General features: G+C 43.5%; 1 protein-coding gene across 1 annotated transcript in view; it reads left to right on the forward strand.

The window, feature by feature from the left end:
- Positions 1–14,151, forward strand: part of ARMC3 (armadillo repeat containing 3) — a 75,291-nt gene extending 61,140 nt beyond the window's left edge. The window contains exons 16-19 of the mRNA XM_054991486.1: positions 706–783; positions 2,904–3,101; positions 9,822–9,984; positions 13,710–14,151. Coding sequence (XP_054847461.1) covers positions 706–783; positions 2,904–3,101; positions 9,822–9,984; positions 13,710–13,919 — 649 coding nt within the window. The 3' untranslated portion in view covers positions 13,920–14,151. The remainder of the gene's footprint in view (positions 1–705; positions 784–2,903; positions 3,102–9,821; positions 9,985–13,709) is intronic.
- The last annotated feature ends 11,094 nt before the right edge of the window (positions 14,152–25,245 follow it).

Below are 25,245 nucleotides of genomic sequence, written 5' to 3' on the forward strand. Positions count from 1 at the left end.
TTAAAAAGAGATGGGCTGTGACTGCGCTTGGTGAAACCCATGAATCTGCTTTGTGTCCTATCAAACTGTTTGTCTTCCTCTGACTGGCAACAGTTCCCCAGGGCCATAGAGAGAGGACAGTTTTTCCTGGAATCTATGGCTTAGAACCTTCCCAACTGAAGATACCAGAGAGAAATCTGGGACAATCTGCATCAAAGAGTGTGCTGTGCCACTGAGTCATGGCCACTTCCTTTGGTGAAGTCAAAGTATACCATTATGCATAAAGTCTGCCCAGTTGACACTGGACTATGCATCCATTGACTCCTGTTGGTGCAGCAGTGTCAAGTATGGTGTTGGTTCCACCAGGGTACTGAAGAGCGATGCAGAGTCCCCATCACGTTGTTCGTTTTTAAGAAGGTATATTCTAATGTGGGGCAGTTTTTCCTGTAACAGTATCAGCACAGCTGAAGTGCAAACACTATTGTAATGTCATGTTTTTTTGATAATTATGATATTACTTAATGAAAATGTGGGATTAGATCTGATATGATGTCTGCAAGCTAGTGAGACTGCTTTTTGACTTCCTTTGTTTTGTCATTGGTTTTGTTGGGAAGGTACTGCCTACAGTACCATCTTCGTTGACTACTGCATCATGTATGCACAAACCCCTTAAGAATTTCTAATGACATCATAGAGAAATGGGAAATTACTTTATAATTTTGATAGCTCAGCAGAGGAAAAGTCGGACACTCCGGGACGGTGGTCTTCACTCAGCAAAGGCAGCAGTAGAGAGAAAGGATCAAGGTACTATAAATCGAATGATCTAACTTTATTCTTATTTAGAGTTGAAGGGCAAAAAGTTATAAATGCAACTGTTTCTTGTATATAAGCATTCAAGATGGCACTGTGCTTCAGCCCACTGTGATTCTGAAGGCAGGCAGAAGCGAGAGTTCCCTGCCTCCTTTGGGTCACTGCAAACATGGCAACTTTCCTTGAGCATGGGGGGAAATTAATGAAAACTGCTTGTATTTGATGATCACAGGCAAATGTGTTTTATAGTGGATATACACAATGGGAAGCCACAACTGCCTGTAGCTTTCCAATCCATTGTAGAAATAGATTGGTACCCATGGCCCAAATATGGAGAGGGGAGAAATGGATATACCTTACTTGAGGTCTAGGGGTTGCCAGCCCAGGCTACAAGCCTATTTGATGAATAGCGTTAGGTGGTGCTTAATCAGTTTAAATGGGTGAGGAGAAAAGAGGCTGGAAATGGATGAGATTAGTCAGTTCTTGGAAGACCCACTGTCCTAAATTATGCATCTCTCTGGGACTTGGAGGGGGCCATTAGTCAGTCAGCCGCTTTGATTCCTTTCTAAAATATTTCTAGGCTCCTGCCTGGCTGGCATCCATTTTGTTATATTTCAGGCCTGGCAGCGCTTTGTGCTTATGCTGTATGAGGAAGGGCGTTTATGATTTCATATCAATAAACTGCCCCTCAGCAGGAGGAAGGGTCTGACTGCTAACAATGGAAGGAGCTCTGTAAAAGGTGGCTGCCATTTTGTAAAGTTGACTGTAAAACTCAGCTTTGACACTTGGAGGCCCCTCTTCTCTAGTGTTTGCCAGTGGAATACTGTTTTGTTACGCTTCCCTCCCTTAGCCAAGCTTCAAATCAAAATGTCTTGAACTGGCTGAGCCAAAGGTGGCGGGTGTTAGTTAGTTCCACCCAAATCTAGGACATCTGTCCTTACTGTCCACTACTGTGTCTCACATTGTGAGCAGGAATTATTATCAATGAGATGGAATGCAGCAATGCTGAGAGGTGCTTTCTATCTGTATCATACTCCTCAGTAGTCCTTGAGCCCTACCTTGCATAGGTAAGGTTTGGTTTCTGTGGGTGCTAGTGCCCAACCAAAACTTACTGTGATTCACCCATCATGGATTCAGAAAAGCAAAGAGCCTGCAAACATAGAGATGTGATCCAGAAAGACCAGAATGTTTCTTAATATAGTGACATTCTCAGTGAATTAAGATCTAAAATATAATTCCAAACTGCACATAGAAATCTAGGTACAGAGCCATTGCCTGACTGATGTCACAACTTTGCTGTAAAAGTGCATATGAACAGCATCCTTGGAGAACAGTATTAATTACAGGAAACCACCTATCTGTTTTAGCAGAATTGCATACATGGTGCTTTATTAACTGAAATTTTTGTATGTTCTTTGTGAACAGAGTTGGGTTTTCTATTAGCTGTCTTTTCTGCAACAGCCAATTTTGCTAATCTGTCTCGAGTCCATATGGGGGCTTTTAGTTACAGCAAGATTTTTTTCAATTATGGCATCTTAGTATTCAGTTAATATGGCCAAATTATATTAAACCTAGTTCACATTCCAGATAATTTGATGGATTCAGATCATCAGGAACCCCAAATGAGCTGCTTAAAAGCTTGCTGTATGGCATGTGTATCAGACAAAGATGTCGTTGATTGTAACCTATGATTATATGGTTAACTCAGTACTTAGCCCTCCTTCCCTTTCTCATAAAGGTAAAGTGTGCCATTGAGTTGCAACCTCATCGGGTTTTCAAGGAAGAAAGGAGCAGAGGTGGTTTGCCATTGCCTTCCCTCTCCCATGAAATCCTGCCCTCAAGTCATAGGTGACTTAATGGCAGCCCTTGGTGGGGTTTTCATGGCAAGACAGAAACAGAAGTGGTTTGCTATTGCTTGCCTCTGCAACCCTGGTCTTCATTGATTTATGGCGCATATATATGTGTGTGTGTGTGTGTGTGTATGCCATAAATGTGCCATGTGATGAGAAAAAAGCAAGTAAGGCAGCCCCTGTCACTGCCAACTCTATAGCTAGAATCAGGGCTTTTGAAACACAAGGGTTCCTCATAGATATTTGTCATTTTTGTAATAAAAGGAAAGGGAAAGGAAAAAAAGAAGAAGAGAAACCAAAAGAAGAAGAAGTTGATCATGTACAAAAAATAGCCGAAGAAGTTCCTGAAAAGGCTGTTTGGCTTCCCCCTTTCGACCCCATATTACTGGATTACATTACTGAGGTTTCCAAAACAATTCTACCGCTGGCATCCACCAAAGAACAAGTTATAGCACTTGCAGAGTGAGTACCAGAATATCATTTCTATGAATACATGTGACAGGGTTGCCAACTACAGGTCGGGAGATTTCAGGAAATTTGGGGGTGGAGCTTGGGGAGAATAGAATTTGGGAAGGAGAGGAACCTCGGCAGGTCCACCCTCCAAAGCATCCATTTTCCCCCAAGGGAGCTGGTCTCTCTGTAGCCTGGAGATCACTTGTAATTCAAAGAGATCTCCAGGCCCCATCTGGAGGTTGGCAACCCTAAGAGACTGCATTCAGCTTTAGAAATGTGTTGAACAAAATCCTCATTGGCGTTTCCTTGAAGAGCTCATCCTTACTTTCTCCGTATTGTATATTTATTTAGTTTAGATTTTTACTAATTAAAATATTTGTAAAACATTTATAGTTTGCTTTCAGAGAGTAAAGCCAAGATTCTCTATAAGATTCAGGTTACAATTTCACATAAAAATTCAATCCTAAAACAATCATTTTTAAAAGTTATTGTTAAAAACAATAAAATACATTCATCATTATATCTATTTCAAATCCCGTTATAGACTGTGGATCAAAAACTCTACAAAATGCATCCACAGACAGGCAGCAGGGATTTTTCTACACAGTATGGGTGAGCTCCAAATGTATAGACAAATATGAAATGTTAAAAAATACACTGAGGGTGAAACAAACAAAATCATAAATCAATGTTTGCTTCTTTAAAAGAAGCATGCTGCTGAGATCTTGTGAGACTACATTATTTTTATTTATTTTTTATTTACATTATTTAAAGCATACCTTTCTCACTGAGACTCAAAGTGGATTACACAGTCAAGTTAAATATGATCAACAGAATGGGACGATAAACAATGCAGTAGGGTTTGGATTGCAGAAATCTGAAAACAAGCAGTCATCTGAAACAGCTGAAACAAAACATAAGAATTTAAAAATGACACGTTAAACAATGTAGAAATTACATAGTAGAAGCATACTTATAGCAACAAACTGAACAGTAGTATAATCCACACTCCACAGTCCCTGTCTCTTTATTAAAGCACCTTTAGGAACCGTTTCATTACAGTACAGCCCCTAGAACCTGTGTTAAGAAACACTCCTGAATAATTCAATGTCCGGGGATGGCTCCCTGGCCTGAACCTGTGTTAAGAAACACTCCTGAATAATTCAGTGTCCGGGGATGGCTCCCTGGCCCTGCAGAACCCTTGCATGACTTGGCCTGAACCCACCTGAGGCAGCAGTGGGGTGGCAGGCTCTGACCCCACTGAGTCACCGGAGCTGACGTGCTGGGCATGAGCATCTGGGAGAGCTACGAGGGAAGAGACAGCAGCGGCGGCAACGGAGGAGGGCGGAGGAGTGCCCTGGAGAGTCGTAAAGGATGCGGTGGCAGCGGAGAAGGGCGATGGAGGCAGCAGCGAGGACAGTGCACCCAGGCGGAGCCTACCTGAGCCAGCACAGCTGGGCCCAGGAGCCCACCCTGTTTGCCAACTGCCGGAAGGTCGGAGCCCAGCCGGATGCTGGCTCCCAAGGAGCAAAGTGCCTGCCGCTCATGGGGCAGGCAAGCTGGTCAGCCCAATGGCAGCCAGGCAGAGGCAAGGGAGCCCAAGAGGCCAGGCCAATCCGGCCCCTGATGCCGGCCCCAGGTGTGATAGGGGAGGCCGGTCTGAGAGGAGGTGGGACCAGTGGGTGTGGCCACAGCTGACCCAGGCGGTGGGACCTGCCCTGGGTGTGGGTGGATGGGAGAGGGGGCAGGGTTGGCCATAAGAGGGAGAGAGGGAATAAAAGGAGGGCACAGACTCCTGACTAGGGAGGAAAAGGAGAGGACCGTTCCTGGATTGAAGGGCAGCTTCTCAGGTGGAGCAAGAACGTCAGCAGCACTCCAGCTCAACCCTGCCCCACCATTCTGAGGTCTCAAAGGAGGAGCCCTCAAACCTCTGTGGCAAGCACTGGAGGAGCTTGGCCGAACAGGTGGCCCGTGGCCAGAGAGCCAATCTAGGTCAGGGACCCACGTGGCAAGATGGCGGACAGGCGTCCATCGACCGGGGTAATGCCAGAGCGTGACATTCAGCTTTGCAGAGTTTGTGGAAAGCCAAAATAGTGGGAGCCCTCCTAGCCTCATCAGGCAGGCCATTCCAAAAGGTGCTAGCCACAACAGAGGATGTGCATGTATGGGCAGTTGTTGATTTTGCCCATTTGCAGGGTGGCATCTGCAGAAGGCCTGGCTCAGGTGAGCAAAGCAGTAATGGCAGAACATAGAAAGAGAAGCAGTCTTGCAGATATGAGGGGCCAAGGATATGAAGGGCTCCATATGTGATACCCAATACTTTGAATTAAGCCCAGTAACTAATGGCAGCCAATAGAGTAACTAAGGAATGGAGTAATATGCATGCACTGTTTATCTCCCAATAAAAACCAAGCTGCAGAGTTCTGCACCAACAAGAGTCTCCAAGTTGACTTTGAGGGGAGACCCATGTAGAGTGCATTATAGTAGACTAGTCTTTTTTTTTATTAACTACATTAACTAACAATACAAAGGAAGGGAAGGGGAAGAAGGGAAGGGAAGAAAAAAAAAACCCAAACAACAACATATAACATCTACACTACACAGAATGCTTTCCCTTCATACTGCCATTATTAAAAAAAAACTAAAGCTTTGTATAATATTGATGGAGTGGTTGACCTTACAAAATGCAAATTACAATTCAAATTCAAATTAAGTTTTCCTCCCCCTCCTGGGTCCCGGACGCAGTTCTCTCTGAGCAACTGCAGCCGCAGTGCTCGTTTCCTCGCCTCCCCCTCAGACTTCTCGTTTTCTTCTTGCTTGGTGTCTCGCTGAAATTCCGGATTTTTATCCTCAAAATCCCTTAGTTGATCTTCTGATAATATCTTGTAAGCTTGATCTTTGTGATTAAACCAGATACCTTCAGGAAATAGCCATTTATACTTTATTCCACGTTCCCTCAGAAGAGCTGCAAGCTTTTTATACTTAAATCATTTTTTCCGAACTAAAAATGGGACGTCTTTCAGTATCTTGACTTTGTTACCCAAAAAGTCCAGATCCGCATTGTATGAGTTGTATAGGATAGTGTCTCGGATCCTTTTAGATGAAAAATCGATGATGATCTCGCGAGGCAGCTGACGCTTCGTTGCATATTTTGAAGAAGCCCTGTGGACCTCCAAAATGGCGCTTTTAACCTCTTCTTTAGTTGCCTTCACGGGTGTCGCCAATAGTTCCGAGACCAGACCCCATAAATCCTCATTTTCCTCCTCTTTCACGTTCTGGAGGCGCAAAATTGTTTGTGTTCGTTCCACTTGTAGCCCGATCAGCTGGTTCTCCACCAGCTTTAACTCTTTATTTGTAGCCTTCACAAGTGACGCACTTTCCCGAGCAGACTTCTCTGCCCCCCCCCCCGCTGCTTCCTTAATGGTTTTCACTTCGCTCTCAATTAAGCTCACCCTTTGATCTGTTTCGTTCAGCTTGTCAACAAAGGGTTTTATGGCTTCGATAACCGACCTCCGCACCAATTCTTCGAGCGACTCTCCCTTCCCCTGCAGGGCAGCCGAAATTGACTTGCCCAAAGCGGGACTCTGTTTTTTCGCTGCCATTTTAGGGGGGGGGGACCGCCAGCCAAATTCTGAGACTCAGCGAGGGGGAAGAACTAGCCTTCTTAGCTTCAGATCCCACCACTCCTTCACGTGCGCTTGTAATAACAGAAGGGATTCGCTTACTTACAGGCTTCCGCCTAGTTCTGCTCTTTGCCGTTTTCCATGGCCCGGCAGCACTCGAGGCGCCGCGCACGTCTGCCGGCCTCCATAGGGACAAACGGGCAATTTACCCCCCACATTGATTTTCGGGGGGCTCTTCCCGTAGCGTCCCAGACCCTGCTTCCCTCACTGGGAGTCCTGGGGGCTAATCTTCGCAGATCAGCCGCCCGGTCAGAGTGCTCGGGCGCTTCCTCCCGGACCTGTGGAGAGGAGCGTCCGACATGGCCGAGAAAACAAAAACGAATCCTATAGTAGTCTAGTCTTGATGTTACCGTGGCATGGATCCAGATGGCTAGATTTTCCTCATCAAGGTAGGAGGCCATCTTGCAGGCTAAACTAAGTTGGAAGAAAACTTTTTTTTGCAGCTGCATTAACTTGCTTCTCCAACACCCCTGCTGGATCCAGTCTTACTCCTAGGCTCACTTGAGTCAGCAGGAGTCCATTGAACCTCATCACCATGTCATTCAAGGTCTCTGCCCAACTACTTGACTTGCATCTTGTCTGGGTTCAGTTTCAGTTCTTTCACTCTGTGACCATTTGGGGGGTTGCTAGGGAGTCCCCAACTGCCAAGGCTTCCAACACTCACTTAAGTGCAGGGGAAAGGATGGGAGTGAGAGAGAGAGAAAGAGAGAGAGAGAGAGAGAGACTAAAAATGGTAAAAGATAGGAGGGACTGAAGGTAAAGTTGGAGGAGGAGGACCAAAAAAGGGGGGAAGGGGAAAACTGAAAGATGGGTGAGGGGAACAGAAAAATCGAAGCAGGGAGAGAGCGCATACTGGGGGAGAAACAGGAGAAGGCAGGCAGGTAGGGTGGACGGACAGAGAGAAGGAAGGGGAGGGTCTGCCAGGGGAGGGAAAGATGAAGATGGCAGGAGAGAGAAAAGGTAGGTGGAAGGAGAGGTTTTGGGCATCACTAGGTGAGGAAAGAAGAGAAGCAAGAGGGAGAGGGAAATGGGATCATCCCCCTAAGCCCTTGGGTCACCCATTTGTAAGCTCGTAAAAAGAATTGCGCTACCTACAGATATTGTGCAGATTAAAACACTGGACCACTTGAGATTTTGGAAGTTGGAAGGGAAATGTGCACTTCTATGGAAGGTAAGGTGGTAAGCATTGAAGATGTGTAGTGAAGATTAAAGAATTTAACACTATGGTTTATAACAGGCTTAACACTTAAAAACCTGGTAAATCTTTTTTACTGTAGATCTTCTAGATTGATTTCAGTGGGTTTATGTATGCCTAACAGGGCAGAGGCTGAAAGTGCTGAATTGCCTGAGGCTTAGGAATTATGACAGACAAGGAACTCTGAAGCTGAAAATAAGTTGCCTTTAAACTGTGATCAGCCCTGGTACCTGAACCCTGCCCTTCAGGTGATCCTATATAGTGGCAAAGTAGTGATTAGACAGACAGACAGATAGCAAGCAGCCAAATTGTATGTCTTCGGTGTAGTTTATTCACCAGGGCCCAAATGAACTTGGTATGTCACATCCTTGCTCCATCCTCAGTCCCGTCTTGCTCCACTATGCCCCCTAACTATTCATTTCTATGACGTGTAACCACTGTTTTGAGGTACTGTGCTGCAGATGGCAGTGGTTACTCTTGCAAAAGACCAAACCCACACTGTAGCATGAGTGTGATAAGCTCTCAAGTGTGGATAAATTTATAATCCCATTGCAGTTTTGTGGTTTGCAATGGTGCAGTGGTTGCCTTATCCCAGCCCAAATGTTTATTGTAGCACAGGTGCTCATAGGCTCAGCCTGTTGGTCCCCCCTCCAAAGTATTTTCTGGTGAACAGGATCAGGGAAACAAAGGCAACACAATGCTTTCACATCTCACAGGTCATCTCTTCTGGGTGTGAGCTGGTTCCATATAGCAGACATCTAGCCAGCCAGTTAGATAAAAAAATAATATTTTATGTATTGCACATTGGATGTCATACATAGGAATGATTTCTAGAATGAGCCAAAGCTACTTGGTCTATAAAGATAATGTAAATAGATGACCTACAAAAAACAGCATTAGCATTTTAATTTGTCTAGCAACATACAGCATACTCAAAGAACCAGGCTAATACAAATTAAAATAGCTACAGTGATAGCAGTGCATTTTTCTTCACCCTGCAGATTTTGTGTTCTTGTGTACTGAGAGCCTATGGGCGGCTTAGTACCATACCAAAGTGGTAGTTGTTTTCACATAGCTGCATTAACAATGCTGGCACAGAAAGCAACTATATTACTTGTCCAAGTCATGTGATTACTTCCGACATGTATTTCTTACTGGAGTGGAGTATGAAATAGTAAGTAGAAGCACTTCCCATACTAATTGGGTGAAATGTGATCCATTTAGCACTGATTAAAAGGTCAACTAGCCTGGAGAATTCCGTGTCTCAAATCAGATCACATATAAACAAACTGCCAAAGCCATTCATCCCAGTTCAGGGTTTTTTGTGTTTGCTGTCAAATCACAGCCAACTTATGGTGACTCCATAGAGTTTTCAAGGCAAGAGATTTTCAGAGGTGGTTTGCCATTGCCAGCCTCTGTGTAGCAATCTTAGACTTCCTTGGTATTCTCCCACCCAGTCTAACCAGGGCTGACCTACATAGCTTCCAAGATCTAATGAGACTGGGCTGTCCTGGGCAATAGGAGGACAAAATTCCAGGACATAGGTCATCTCAAGGTCCATGCAGCTAGGCATGTTGTGATTTGTTTCCATATTATGTTTATCTGGGTCTGCATGCTATGGCATCTTTGGGATTCCTTTTCACTCACAGCCACCTACTCAGCTCTTTTATTTATTTATTTTTTTACTACCTATGCCCTTCTGACGTGCTATAAAATGTGAAGGGAAACTTGAAACCCATCCATCATAAGTTGTGTACAGATAGTAATGTTACATGTGTTTTTTTTAACTATATAAGCCTGACTAAAGTTATGAAAATGGTTTTAAATTTTCTTTGGCGGATTTTAAAACAGGTTTGTTGCAGACAAGATGGGTGGCCCAATTGAAAGAGACAAGCTACATGAATTCAGCTGGGAACTTCACATAAGTGAAATTGAATTTGAACTTAAATGTAATGTTGTGCCTATTGGGAGGATCAACAAAGGGACCTTCTACCACCGGACTTTGCTCTTCAAGGTAAATGTGATTAGTCAGACAGTTTTCTAAATGAAAAATACTGTTGCCGTTGTACACGGGGTTTTTTCCCCTTAAAGAAACAGTTTGCATACACTTGAATATACTGGCTTAAATTTTGATATCATCTGGCAGCTGTTGTTTGAGCCTTAATAACTGAGCTATTGAAATTATTTTGAGTTTTCTAAATATCAATTTCCTATCAGACAAGGAGCTGCAGTGCTCTTCTGTCCGCATTCTATATATAAATGCATTTGAAGATGGTAGCAGAAAAAGGTGAGTGATGCCTATTCAATGCCCAGTGGAAGGTTAAAAAGATCAACTGTGGTTGTTTGTGAGTAGAGATGGGCACGAACTGGAAAAAAAATGAACCATGCAGTTCATGATTTGTTGCATTTCACGAACCACGAATTTTCACAAACCTACCCAGGTTCGTGAACCGGTTCTTTTGGTTCATGAAAACAGCACATCCAGGTCAGCAAACCGTCACTTCCGGGTCAGCAGAAGACCACTTCCGGGTCAGCAGAAGGTCTGCAGGAAGTCCATCCCCTGTTGCCTAGGAAACTGATTGATCAGTGCCAGGTTGTCTGCAGTGACGAACCAAAAATTGAACCAAACGAACCAGCCTAAAGTTTGTGGTGATTTGTCAGAAATGGGCTCTGACGAACCACCAGTTCACAAACCACGAACCAGCCTGGTTTGTCATGAACTTTGATTCGTATTTCGTTTCATGTCCATCTCTATTTGTGAGAGCTCCAGTAGCTGAATGATTGAAATTGAGCTGCAAGTCAGAAAAGTCCCTTGTCCACCTTTTCACTGGGCTGTTCAGGGCAAGCTGCTCTCTTTTATCCTGAGTCCAAAGATCTGACAATGACAAAGGTATTGAGAGGGTAAGGGGGGATTTCTCACTCTGTTCTCTCTGATAGCACACCTCTCTTCTACTGTACTATTCCAGTGGAGAGCTAACAAGCCTAGTGCTTAGGACTGGTGCTAGTAGTGTCACATGGTGAGAGGTGGGTTTAACTTGCCCTCACTGCTCGGTACTGCTCATGATGGGGACTGTCCCTGCCATTCTCCCCACCTTCCCTCCCCAAATCACTCAATTTAGAGAAGAGATACTGAGCCCCTCCCCTGCCAATGGTGCATCCTCCCCTCCTATACTATCAGAAAGGTATGCACTTATATACATCATGACTTCTGCTGCCTCCTGCCCTCTTTTAGCACAGGAAGGCAAACTTTAGGCTTCATGCCTTAGAGACCACCTCTATCAGTACTGGATTGCTGGCCCCTTATCTGTGTTCACCTTCGTGGAAGCCTGGAATCCTCTCTGGTGTAGGTCGCCAAACCCCCTGGGTGGAAGGTTGGAGTCCCAGCACCTACCTTTTGGTGTTCCTGTTGTGCGCCCTGTCCTGGAAGTGAAACCATCACACAGGCCATATGCTGGGGATGTGGCTTCAACAGCTCGCCGAGCAGAAGCCATTATCTGCTGCTCCCAGGTATCTCGCTCTTAAAATAGCTTTAACTTACCATTTTGAAGCAAATTAGTCTTGGAAAATGCCACCCAAGGCTTCTAAGGCTAAGCAGAAACAAAAGAATGTTGGGGGAGTTTCGTCGTTAGAAGATTTTTTTGCTTCAGCAGAAGCATCCAGCACCTCCACAGCCCCATCAAGCCATAGAGACGTAAATACTGCGGACCCTCTCCTAACGACATCATTTCTACTAGAAGCCTTGGGGAAAGAGCATCAAGAATTAAAACAAGATATGGTGGATATGATAACTCCTTTAGCTCATCGTATGGAGGACCTGGAGACTCAGCATAAGCAAACTGCTCAAAAAGCAGAAGAAGCTATAAAGAAGGTTGCTAGCTTGGAAAAAAATATTGGAATAACTTCTCAAGATGGTTGGTCTAGAGAAAAAAATCATGATATTGGATATAAAATCATGATATTGGATATAAAAATTTGAAATTTTGTGGTTTTTTACCAAATGCTGAAGCAGCAACAGAACTTTCCATTTTCATAGCATCCTGGCTAGCTACTTTGCTAAAATTGAAGGAGGGGGTGATGCCTTTAATCGTGAGAGCCTACCGAGTTAGCAAAAGAATAAATATTTCTGAGGCAGCCTCTCCCAGTAGAGAGAGAGAGGTGGAGTTTGCTGATTACCGGACCAGGAGGAAAATTTTGATGGAAGCATATCAGCAGAATGGCTTGAATTTCCAAGGAAGCAAAATATCAGTATTTCCTGAACTCCCCTCAGAAATGCTTAAGATTCTGAGATTTAAAACCCACCATTTCTAACCTGCAGGCAGCTGGCAAATATCGTTGGCTACGCTCTGGCAAAATGTTTGTGGAGTATAACCAAGCTCAATATATCACATATGATCATGCTTCTGGAGCAGCTCTGCTATCTGCACTGGGACTGTCTACCTTAGAGCAAGGAGGAACTAGAGCTGCAAAAAGAAAGGCTCAATCTTCATTGACTTCAGCTAAAAGCAACAAATTTTATGTTACTGAAGAAGCCGAAGAAGGAGAAGTAGAATTAGAGGGGTTCTAAGTTCTAAATTTTGAAGATGTTTTACTACAATTATTAAGTTGAATATGTAATAACCCTGAATGTTCTGTATGCAGGATTGGGGGATACAAGTGGCAATTAGGTATGTGCTCTCACATCACAGGTCTATGGGAGATTTTCTTTCTTTGGTTTTCTTTCCCAGCCCACCACTTGGGCTTCCCTAGACCTGCTCAGTTTTTTCGAGTTTCTGTACATATATCTTTTTGATAGTTATACTATATGGATTAATACAAGAAGATAGAAGACCATGAAGGATCTGAGAAATTAGATATTGTTGATTATATTATAGCATTAAGTAATGATCATGTTGTAAAGTAAAAAAAATGGGAAAGAACATAGTTTAAATACAGAACCAGCAATAACACTGCATTATCAATATCTAATGTTAATTATAAGTTAGGTTGAATGTGCAATGTAGACTCTCTACAAGGAGTTGAAATAATATACTTCAAACAGTATTTTTGTTTGGTAATGTATTGTAATTAATTAGTAGTATTCAGTTCTTCAATGAAAAATGTATTTATTCGCCTTAAAAAAACAACACACAGGCCATATGCTGCCCTGGGAGCACTCCTGCACTCTGCAGGGGGCCGGAATGTGGCCCAATTTGGGCTTAAATCAGGCTGTGGGAGCGCACCACACTGCCTGGGACCGTGCCCTGGGAGGCACATTCCCCCCATGCCAGCCAGGTAAGCAGGGGGGTGGGTGGAGAGTTGGAACAGGGCATCCCCCACCCCCAGTGGGGGACTGGCAACCCTACTCTGGCAGCAGCTGTCATTCACTGTGCTCCAGGCACACCGCAGTTCTATTGTCCCTCCCTCTCACCTTAGGAACAGTCCCCTTCACAGTTAACATTTTGTGGTTACTAGCACATCCTTTTCTTCTTGGGCATTTAATCATTTCCAGCTTTAATTTACTCTTGAGGTAGAGAATTGTTGTGGTATGTGGCCCTGTGGCATCAAAGTATTTGTAGTTTTCAACCACAGCTGTAATTCCACTTCCAGCATATTGTAGTGCAAAGGAAGCTGTGTCTGGAAGCAGCTCTGGTCTGCCACCTGTCATGTGGTGTGTTTACAGGAGGCTGTACCAGGTGCCTGTCCTATATATATTGATCAACCCTTTGAATGACACTGCTATCTGGTTGCTTCCTTCCGTAGGTTTTAGCAGACAGAACAGGAATTGGTTGCACCTTAGTCCGCGGAGAGTACAACAGAGCATGGAATGAAGTGAAATTGGTAGATGAGTCTCCCCTAGGAATACCCGGCCTTCTGATTCCTCCTCAAGTGTTTATTGTCGACCTCATGTTCCAGCCGGGCCACCTGATGAAAGAAGGGACAACAGAGGCAGATCACTACAGGCGGATTTAACTCTTTTTTCAGAGTTGTTCCAAAAGCTGCTTATCAATAAATTTTTAATGTTATGTTTCAAGCACTCTGATGTCTACTGAAAACTCAAGATGGAACTTTGGATCTGTTGTTTGTTTATTGAGGGTAGGAGAGCTGAAATCCTAACTTGAAATCCTCGGAAAGGTATCAGTCTCTCTGACCATGTTCATATTTGTGATGCATTTTAGAATAAAATTAATATATCAGTATGTAACCTGTGCTTTTAAGATTTTGCCTTTCACTGAACATCCCGTTCTGTCACAAACCCATTCATTTTCAATAAGGCTTGAACAGAAGACGTTATTGAAAGTTCCATTTCGTTCTGTTTTTATTATGGCCACACAATTTCCATTCACCGTTCATGAGAACAACGTGGAAATGAAGCACAAGAAACAGATGCACCATCTTCAGCAACACCCGCTGGAGAGTGGCAACCGTGCTCGCCAAAGGCTGCTGTGTGTGAGAGCTGTTATCTCAGCATCTAGCACTCAGATCTGCATGCAGCATTTGACTGGGAACAGTGAGCAGGCTGTCTAATTGATCGCTGGCACTGTTAGCTTGACAGCACCGATTGAAGAGGGGGGTTGAATCCAAGACCCGAGGGGGGAAAGGTGCTTTGATTTGGGCTCCCCAGGCTCTCCAAACAGAAGATCAGACTGCCAAGGCTGTTGCCCACAGGTTGAGTAGGAAAGGAAATATTTTTGCACAGTTATTACTACAGATGACTCTGGGTCAGGGCAATTCAGGCTGTAGTTCTCAGATTTTATAGTGAAAAACCTTCACTCAAGGCTTGAAAATATCAGCAATTTTACTGGAAGTCATCATCATCATCATTATTGCTCCTGCTGCATTCTACTTTTCTAAGCTATTTTTATCTATTTTATTCAGTCTCTGCTCTTCAGATTTGTAGTGGCATAGTCAGTCTACAAATTGCTCCTTGCGGTTAGCCATCTCCTTAACAGAATCAGATTTCTAATTACCTCTGGAACAAAACGTCAGCTTTTTCTGCAAAAAAAAGTTGCCTTTATTGGGACAAACACTCTCTTTTATAGCTCCAGCTGGTACCACAGAAAGCAAAATATAAGTGCTTTTTCTCCAAACTGATTTTCATTTAATTATAATAAGAGAATTCAGTTATTAAATCAGGCCTGTTTTTTAAAGCTTTCATTTCCAGAGCTTAAGGCTGGGGGTAGGATGGGGGTAGGGGCTTAGATACAGTACTGCAAGCAAATGCATCTTGTGGTCCATCAAGATGAACACAATTCACTGCTATGTTTCATGGTCTTGCCTGGTGTTTGTGTTCTATATGTGAGCAGTGGGCTGTTTTTAGCTTGGAGGAGTGCCCTTCTTGTTTAGAGGAAAGTATTAAGTCTCAGAAGTCCATCATCATTTAGAAAGGAATACATTGTTTTGGAGGGTCCCTGCTGAACCCGTGAGTTGAGCCCTAGGCGTATTACGCAAAGTCTGGCCCTTATAGCATCACTGGCAACAAATGGGCACTTAGAGTAGCGCAGAGAGATTTATGCCAGATGACACAGCCAAAGCTGGTCTGCTAATGCTTGGTTTCTCTAAATCTTGGTTTCTCTAAATCACTACGAGTGCACATATGGCACAAACTTTCCTGACACATTCATGGACCAAGGCTGCAGGACATGTGTCCACCTTGGGTACAACGGACACGAGCAGGTAGGAACAAACACAATTACCAGCACTGGCATAGACACGTGTAATTCGTTTTGTCTAGCTTGACATTAAGTCTACAATGGCCCGTGTGTGCGTGTGCATGCGCATGCGTGCGCGCACAGGTGCAGAAATTAGGACAGGAAACCAAAGCACAATATCTGCTATAGCGATATGCAACAATACACAGGGGTAGTAGGGATAAAGACACATCTGTATATATTTTATGTGCCCTCAGGTAGTTTATGTGCCCTCATGTACTCTTGTCTGACAATTTGAGCAAGCCTAGCAAAAAGAATAATTTTTGTCAGAGTTGCAATTTCCGGGGCATGAGAAGGCTGACTGATACCTAGCATCTGTGTCCATAGCATTTCAGTCTTTCACAGCTCTGCAAAGCAGATCAGTGTTATTCTCCCCATCTTGGGCAGGGAGAGGCTGAAAGAATGGCTGGCATAAAGCCACTGAGTGAGTCTGGGTCAGAGGTGAGATGCCAAATTTATAAAAATGTTCCTGACATTTGAAAGGTGTAATACAAAGTTGGAGACGCAGGAAGCACAAGGGTACGTTTTTGGCATGGTGCTAGACATGGGTATCATGACCAAAAAATGCATACCAAAACCTTAATGCCAGGGAGCTAAAACACACATGATGGTCTGTAAAAAGTAAATTGTATGAATGGACAGCTGCAATTTGGATCAGGGCTGTGGAAGAAGGGAAGAAAGATTTAACCCATTACATCCCAATTGTTTTAGCCTATCTCTGGAAATCTAGTTGGTCTTTAAGGGTGCTACTGGACCCAAATCTAGGATCCCTGTGCTGCTGTTAGCAGTTTTAACAGAAAAAAGACATGTCCTTTGAAAAGCTTCTCTCCTGTTGTAGACCATAGTACCTTGAGGCTTCTTCCCATTTTTATATGACTCCATTCAAGTTTCTCTTGGTGTTTCCTTGATAACATAATTATGAAAAGGTGAGGAGGTTTAACATCGCTAAGTACAAAAACTGAGTGACTTAAATCGCTTCATAAACAGCAATCCTGTAGGAAGCCAACAGTTATAGTACACGTAGTAAGGCCAAATCAAAATCAGAAGAGGCATCTGCCCAGTGAACTTGTTCCCAAGGAAAATCCACTTGGCTACTTACTCTGGCCAACTTTTATCAACAAGTGTATAAGAAAGCTTTTTCTGTGGACTATGCAACATGGGTCTGTATTGCTGGTCTTTGCTTTTACTTCTATTTAAGGATTTTGTTCATTGTCATATTTTAGCTTTTTGTACTGTATATGTCACATTGGGTACCTGTCTAGGAAACTCAGAAATATTATAGATGAATGATTTCAAGCATTCAGGAATGCATGTAGTAACTCACAAGCCTGTATCAGTGGCTTGCAGACCAATTTTCTTCTGTTCTGCCGCAACAGAATCAGTTCTCACTTCAAAATTCTCAAAGTAAACCGTAGCAGTGATCCACTGATTCAAATAATATATATAGAACTAGATTCATATATATGAATGTGTATGTGTGTTTCTACCTTTTAGCATTCAAGTTTATGGGAATTTCAGTGGATGAGGACTTTTAAGTGCCTATGCAGAAAGGCATGGGAATAAATCTCAGGCCTATTCCTCTCCTTCCCCCCATATACACAATGTGTAGAATGTCACATGTGATGTGCTACATGTACAACAAAATAAGACCTATAAGCATACAGCCAGATCATAAGACATTCTGTACACTGTGGCTGGGCAGAGGAGGTTATGTCTGTGCTGGAGACTTGTTACCATAGCATAACTTGTCTTGAGCTTCCTGGCCATGAGTAGTCCCCCTCCCAGTCCCTGCAGGCAGCATTAGCCATTGATCAACAGAAGTGTGTGGCATGCAGGAGCATTGCACATGTCACCCTGTCCGTGGGATGTAGGGATATTCACACACAAACACACACAGCTCACAGTTTATTATTTCCAGCACCTATATCCTTCCCACCTGCCAGATCAGTTAAATAACAGAACAATATAAAAGTAAACATTAGCCTGAAACTATAAAACTACAATGTACATTACTTCCCTTAAGAATTTGCAGGAAAGGGCTGAAGCATGTATTTTTAGGCAATAAGCCCTGCATGCCAACATTGTGACCAAGAAAACCTAGCTCTAGTTCCACACCAGTATAAACTCTTGGGACAGAGAACCAAAGCAGCATTTATTTTAGTCTTCTTGGGTGTTGGGAATTTAATTAATTAAAATATTTCCCGCTTTCCCCAAAAACTGAACTCAAAGCAGCTGGCAAGTGGGTCTCTTTAGGACTTCAGTTTGTTGTTAAAAAATAAAATCATAATATTAAAGCAATGAAAGGCTCTTACGTTTCACCTGGAAAACTCCAAGAACTTGGGGCTTGGTCAAATCTCAAGAAGAAAGTAATTCCAGAGAGAGAATTCTGAAGTCCTCCTGTTTAATCCAAGAGGAGGAGGTACCCCCCTAGCCTTCCTTAAGCACCCACATTCCCAGGAAATTGCTTGTAGCAAGTTGCTTTGGACAGTAAAACAGCCTCGCTTGGCCCTGATTGGTTGGCATTTCATGCATCTCCGTTGGTGGAGCAAGTTTATTAAAAAGCTCAGCACAAACTGTGATGCTTGAGATTGACGGAGGTAATCTAGAAAAAAAAGTACAGGCAGCTGAATTCATCCTTTGTGATATTAGTATTTACTCTCTAAGGCTGAACCTCTTCAGCTGCATCAATGTTTTAAATTAGGGAATCTCTGGAGAGACCAGGACAAACAGTTGGATTAAATATTCATATGAGTCTTAATCCACTCTCAGCAGCGAGGAAAAATATAAAATGCAAATAGGAATCTAAAATCATTATTGAAATTCTGCAGCTTCTATTTGATCAAATATTGTCAGTTCAAAGTGATTTGGAAAGGGGCCTTGAAATATCATTGTGGGCTTTATCCATAAATACTCCCTACTTCTTCCCCTCCCCATTTCAACCCCCAGGGAAAACACCTAGAGAGAAGAAAAGAAGAAAGCCCAGTGTTAATGAACGAGCTCGACCTCCACCAATAAATCAGCAGCAACATAATCTTGTGCATGTTTTAATTAGTCAGATGTGTCATTTTTGTTAATTGCAAGATGGATGAAGCTCCAGAAGACTTGGAGGGTTTGGGAAAAGCATTATTTCTGTGAGCCCAGCTCCCATCCACCCCACCAGGGAAGATCTTTATTCTCTTTAAAGTCATTCTCCGTTTTCCTTGATTCATGCTGAAGGAGAAAGTGAAGGAAAAAAAGAAAAAAAAATAACCATAATGCAGCATTTTAGCAAACCCAGCTAAAAATGGCACATAACCTGCTGTGGTGGGTAATTCAGGCCAAATTCCCTGCTGCAAGAAACAGGATATCTTCTATTACCAAAGAAATCAGCCTGTCAGATGGAAGAGCCATTTGCCTCCAATTGGTACATGAAACATGACATAAGCCCGCACTTAAATCATTTCTATTTTACTTTTTTATGCTGCAGTTGTGAATTAGCTCTTTTGCATTTGTAATTAGAGGATGTAACAGATGGCCTGGGCTTAGTTCAGGGTGATAAATCCATTAAAATAACCTACAGGAAGCTGCTGCTGGCGAACTATGATTTGCCCAACACTTTGGTTAAGATTTGTGCTCCCCAGCATGAGCTCCCAGAACAGGCTAGGGTAGCACAAATGCCTTTGGGGAGTCCTTGTAGAGTGGTGGCAATACAGTCGCTGTGACCAGTGCCATCTCACTTAGAATATTGAGACAAATGGATGAATGGCTTGAGTGGTGGACCTCGGCGAGCCTGTCAATCAGAAGGAATTCCCATATTAAGATTCTGAACCATTTGCTTATAGGCTCAGCTTTGTGTTACAAAATTTAAATATCTGCAGCAATGTAATTCATATTCTGCTCCAAGGAAAGCCAAATACTAGGAACTGCATAACACGTGCAAATTACCTTAACTCGTCATGGGGGAGAAGCAAAGAATAAGTATGGCAACTGACAGCCCATTGGAAAGGCTTCTCAGCCTCCTATTACCTCCTCTGAGACGCAATAAGGTATTGCTAAAACACATTTATGCTACCCCCACATGCTTACTTTATTTGCTTCATGTAAACCCCACTTTTCTCTCCAGTGGGGCCCCCAAATGGCTTGCTACATTCGCCCCTTCTCCATTTTATCTTCACAACCTTGTGAGGTAGATAGAGCTTAGGGTGTGTGGCTGACCAAAGGTCACCCAGCAAGCTTCCACAACCACATGGGGACTCAAGCCTAGCTCTGCCTGATCCTTGTCCCACACTCTAGCCATTATACTGTGCTTAAGGACTAGAGTATTGAGTCTTAAGATACTGAACCCTGACTCCAGGATCTGGGTCTGGTGTTCTCACAGAACTACAAATATGATTTATTTTAGAGGTAAACCCTCCCTACACCAGCTTTCTTCAGGCGACAAACTGACTCGCCTGGTTTTGATGGGTGGTTGATGTTTTGGCACCCCCTGTTGGGGAACAGAACAGCCCATCATAAAGCAGGAAGTGTCTGAGCAATATGATGGCCATCAGCTGGTCGAGTGCAGACCTCTGCACGTGCCCTGTGCCTTTTGACCATTTCAGTCCTAACACTTGCTTCCTGCTATGTTCTAATCCAGTTCCTGGCACAGCTTTGCAGCCGCCACTCGTCTCTCTGGCCTCTGACTAACTGGAAGGAACCCAGTACATGTACACTAAAACCCAAGATCTGTTTCTCTCTTTCTGTGCCAAAGCAACAAGTCTGGACTGTATGCACTGATTTATTTTATTTGAAATTACATGCATGTCCTGTGCTGTCCTGAAACTGGTGTGAACATGCAGGGAGACAGAAAGAAAAAACGAGGACCTTCCTGTTTACACAACTCTTATGTGCAACAACCTTACCTAAAAAGTTTGCAGACAGAACGGGCATTAGGGGTGGTAACACTGGGGAGTTGCCAAGGCCCCAGAGCCTTGGGAGGGCCTGCCACTGGGAAGCAGTAATTATTACAGCTGGCCCTCTCTCTCTGGAGTGTGTGAGTGTGTGGCACGGGGGCACTGAGCCTTTCTAGAATTGCCATGGCTGAGGCCACTTTGCATGCAGAAGGTCCCAGGTTCAATCCCGGGATCTCCAGTTTAAAAAGGATCAGGAGATGTAAAAGGCCTCTCTGCCTGAGATCCCAGAGAGCTGCTGCCAATCAGAGTAGACAATACTTTGATGGACCAACCATCTCACTCAACGCAGCTTCACGTGTGCTTGGCCTGCATGCTGCCTCCACACATGGAAGTGGAGGCAGCACGCCTCCTTCTCTGCTAGACAGGCAGAGGGCCAGCAGGTGTTTGCTCACATGCCTTAGCTCTGGGCTGCATCTACGGCCAGTCAGAGGAGGAGGACTGGCATTCTCAGCGGCTGTGGCTGCTCAGTTTTCCAGGCAGATACACCGGAAGCAGGGGCTGCAAGGAGCAGCCATCAGCAGCTTGCCTGCTCTGCACTGTGGCACTATCACATCTGGTAGGACAACAATTTATCACTGCTTCCAACCCTTAGACCTGGCCCTTTCTGCAGAAGTGAGATTCCTACAAACTGAGCAGCACTTTTCAAGGGTCCTGCTCTGCTCGCTGATGATGTGGAAAGTGGTGCACGTAAGAGGATTCTGCCAGAGTGTAGTAGTGGTTAGAGTGCTGGACCAGAATCTGGGGAGACCCAGGTTCAAAGCCTCCCTTTGCCATGGAAGCTTGCTGGGTGACCTCAGCTGAAATCTCCCTTTACAGGGTTGTTGTGGGGAGGATAAAAGAGGGGAGGACAATGTAAGCCACTTTAGATCACCTAAAAGGAGAAAAGCAGGGTGAAATATCCAAATAAATAAATAAATGAAGTCACCCTAGTAAGAAAATAGCAGTTTACTCCAAATCAATAGACTTGCTCCTCCCTGGACCTGCTGTTCTCTCTCTCCTGTTATCCCTGTCTGTCTTCCAAGTAATGAGAGATCAGTTGAGAGGTTGGCTTTGGCATCTCGGCTGAGGACTCCCATCAGCGACTCCCTTTAAACTTCGCATGGTCCCCAAACAACTTTCTGACCTTGCCAAATACAGGTTGTTGGCCCCCATGATAGGGTGCCCCTGTAACCAGGAAGGGCAAAAGAGTATGACATGAAAATAGTTTACAATCAGGGATATCCCCCAGAATCTTTTCCCCATAAACTGCTGAGAGTGTCGCTTGCAAAACATTATTCCTCTTTCCACATGACTCACCTGCCGGGCTGAATTATATGGCTCAGCATCTGCTGGCATAAATCTGTGTGATGACCTGCTTGCCCTTCAAACCTGCCAAGCAGGCTGTGCAGAGATATAGTTAGATCAGGGGGGAAAGTATTGCCAAATACAATTGTTGCTGTCGACCACCTACTCTTTCATACACCCACCTACACACAGGCTGTTGGTCCTGCTGCTGCAGCCCAGAAGTAAAAATCCTAGAAAATGCAGCCATTTCCTCCCCTTTCCTTTCTCCCCATGCCCCCCCGCATGGTTAACAACTATGCTTCTGACAAGGGATCCTTCTCTGGATTCTGACTGTGCCACTGAAAGGCCCTCTCGGACAGTATGTTTCTAGTAGAATAAAGGTGCAATTTTCACATATTTGTTAACAAAACCAGAGATTTTTGCATTAGTAGTCCAGCTGGCTTTCCAGAGCTCCCTGACAATGAATCGCCCTCTATTTCCTCGGAAAATATCTTTATTTTGGAAGGTGTTTGAAGAGTACTGCTAACGCAGGGTGGAACTCTGCACTTGCTGTGAAATGAATTGTGGGGTTTAGCATCTGTTATTCTTCTTTACACTTTTGAACTTGATCACATCTGCCCAGCTGTTTTAAAGGGGTTGGGTCAGGGTTGTGGTACAAGACAGGAGGCTTACCCTTTCATCTCTAGTTTCACCATTCCAAACTAGCTGTTAGCCCTGGAAGGAGAAATGCAAAGAGAGCGTGTCTGTTTTTTCCCCCCTTCCAGGGCAAGTAACAGAAGAGGGCAGAGGCTAGCTTCAGGTGGTAAAGGCATGTGGGGGCGGGAAAAGTCGCCCTTTCTTCTCCTGCACTGCCCTCATAATTCAAAGCATCCTTCATGTCCTACGGCTGCCATTTACCTTTAATTAAAATGCTGGCTACATCCGTTCACAGGTTTCCCAGTATCTCATCTAGTCGTACATCTTTCTGGGCAGAAAATGCAACTAAACAGACCTGTTTTCGAACATGGAAAATACAATAGTGTGCCCATTGTTTCCATGGGCAAGCATCAATTCATGTCTGTATCCAGTCCGTTACGGGCCAGGGCACTGTGGTGAATAATGTTAGGTGGAATATGGGGAATGAGTTGGAAAAAAACTGCTCAGCTAACATCTTAAGGAAATTGTTGTTCTTCAGGTAAATCTGCCACTGAGGACTTGTAATGCGCTGTAATGTCACCATGGAGTCCCCCTTTCACACCATGTAATGGTGGAAGATCTTCAGCTCGTTCCAAACCCAACAGTTAAGGTACATCTCTCTTCTTCTTAACGGCAGATCTGCACATTACAAATTACCATGTGGAGATGGCATGAAATGGCTTCTGGTGTTGACCACTGTTATAATGCACAGAGTCATTCACGATGGCATTGCCACATGGGGATGTTCCACGCTAACATCAGATGCTGCGAGGTACATGAACTACTGCTGGGAAACATCTACTTTCCATGCAATATGGAAATACAACAAGGCGACTTGCTGTAATTAAATCAGCACACAAGAGGCCTACCAAGCAACTTCTGTACACTAAACATCCTATGTAAATTGATAATTTTTTGATGGTTGGCTCTTCTGTGGGAAGAGAACGGTCAGAGCTACATTTCTGGTCCTTGTTTAATGGGGTAGCAGTGCTAGCTGACATTCACCAGTGCGCGCACACATGCACGCGTGCACACACACACACACACACGTCTCTTCATGTTTTAGAGAATCCCAGTATCTCCAGTAGCTGTTGGTGCTACAATATGAATTCACTCTTCCCCTCTACATACATATAAAATCATTATGCCCATAATTAACTGCATACTCCCCCTGCTTGCTGAAGTGATGGGATTTAATCATTAATTAAACTTTAGTGCTGGGCCTCTTTCACTGCATAGTTTTCATGAACTTTGACTCAAGATTAGACAGCAATTGATGGGTTTAATCATGTGATCCGCTGAGTGTCCTCACCTTCTTCTGAACCCAGCACCTGTTCTTAGTGCACAAGAGATTTATGTCAAGTGCCTATGGCTATAGCAATAATTTTGTTTGAAAAAAAATTGGTTATATCTTTCCATAGGAAGGTGCTGATTTGTTCAGGACAATAGTGATCTTCATAATTCACCTCTTATACAAAAAATGATTAACTGTTATCCTTTATAAATTAAAAATGTTAACTATTAGGTTAAAAATGTTAAGTATTAACACTGATTTCCATTACACTTAGCAATGTTCATTGGCAACCTGCTAGGAAATAGTATTGACAAAATTGATACTATATTTTCAGATATAAATCATTCTGCCTACTGTGATGCATCATCATTTATTTGGTGCATAAAATAGTACCCGTTGGAAGGCCTGGCATCCAAACCATTAATAATATTTCTTCTGTTAGCCACAAGATCCATCATATCTCAGCACAAGAAATCTATGACCAAACATGACAATTAGCGCATGTTGTGCACTTCTTTGACAAAAGCTCTGTTAGAGAATCTAGCTCACCAACCAGATTGTCCGGGGATGCAGATTAACAAAAATCCAAGCAACTGTTGATGCTTTACGGAGACCACTTATTTCTTTTATCAAAACTTATTTAACTCTTCATTGTCTACCATGTTTTTGAGAAGCTCAGGAGAAAGGCAGGCATATAAATATTTTAAATATATAGTGAAAAGTCCAGTAGCAACTTAAAGACTAACCAACTTTATTGTAGCATAAGCTTTTAAGAACCACAGCTCTCTTCATCAGATGCATGTGGTTTTTGCAACAACAGACTAACACGGTAACGCCTTTGAATCCATTTAAATATATACATTTCTTTGTATATTTCTTTCAATCTGAATAGCATCTGCTTCAGCTGTAAAACAAATTGTACAATCGTTACCTGCCTTTTTTGCCCATCTCCTCCTTGTTGGGTTACCCTGTTGTTCTGCAACTAAGTTAACTTTAACAAGCATAAATAAAAAAATTAAATCTGGAAAATAAAAATCACTCTTGGGGATGTTACATGGCTTTTGTTTATGGATTTTGCTGTGGACCTAAGCAGCTACGTGCAAACTGCCTCAGTTTGAATGCTGAATCAGTAACTGAGGTCTGGGAAGTTCAGTTGTTCTGCTAGTTTGAAAAATCAACCCTGATGATATTTTTGCAAAATAAACCCAATTTATAGTCTATAGAGAAAAGCCAGGCTCTGTCATAACACCCATGATTTGCAAGCAGTAAGCCATATGCACAATCCGTCTTCCCCTGTTATAAAAGAATTGGAGGTTGCAGGGATGGGAAAGAATGCCCGAGAGCTCTGAAGATCTGCTACTAGAGTAGAAAACAGTTGGCTAGCTAACCCCATAGCAGTGGTG

This window comes from Eublepharis macularius, chromosome 11, assembly GCF_028583425.1.
Source record: "Eublepharis macularius isolate TG4126 chromosome 11, MPM_Emac_v1.0, whole genome shotgun sequence".
Classification (NCBI taxonomy): Eukaryota; Metazoa; Chordata; class Lepidosauria; order Squamata; family Eublepharidae; genus Eublepharis; species Eublepharis macularius.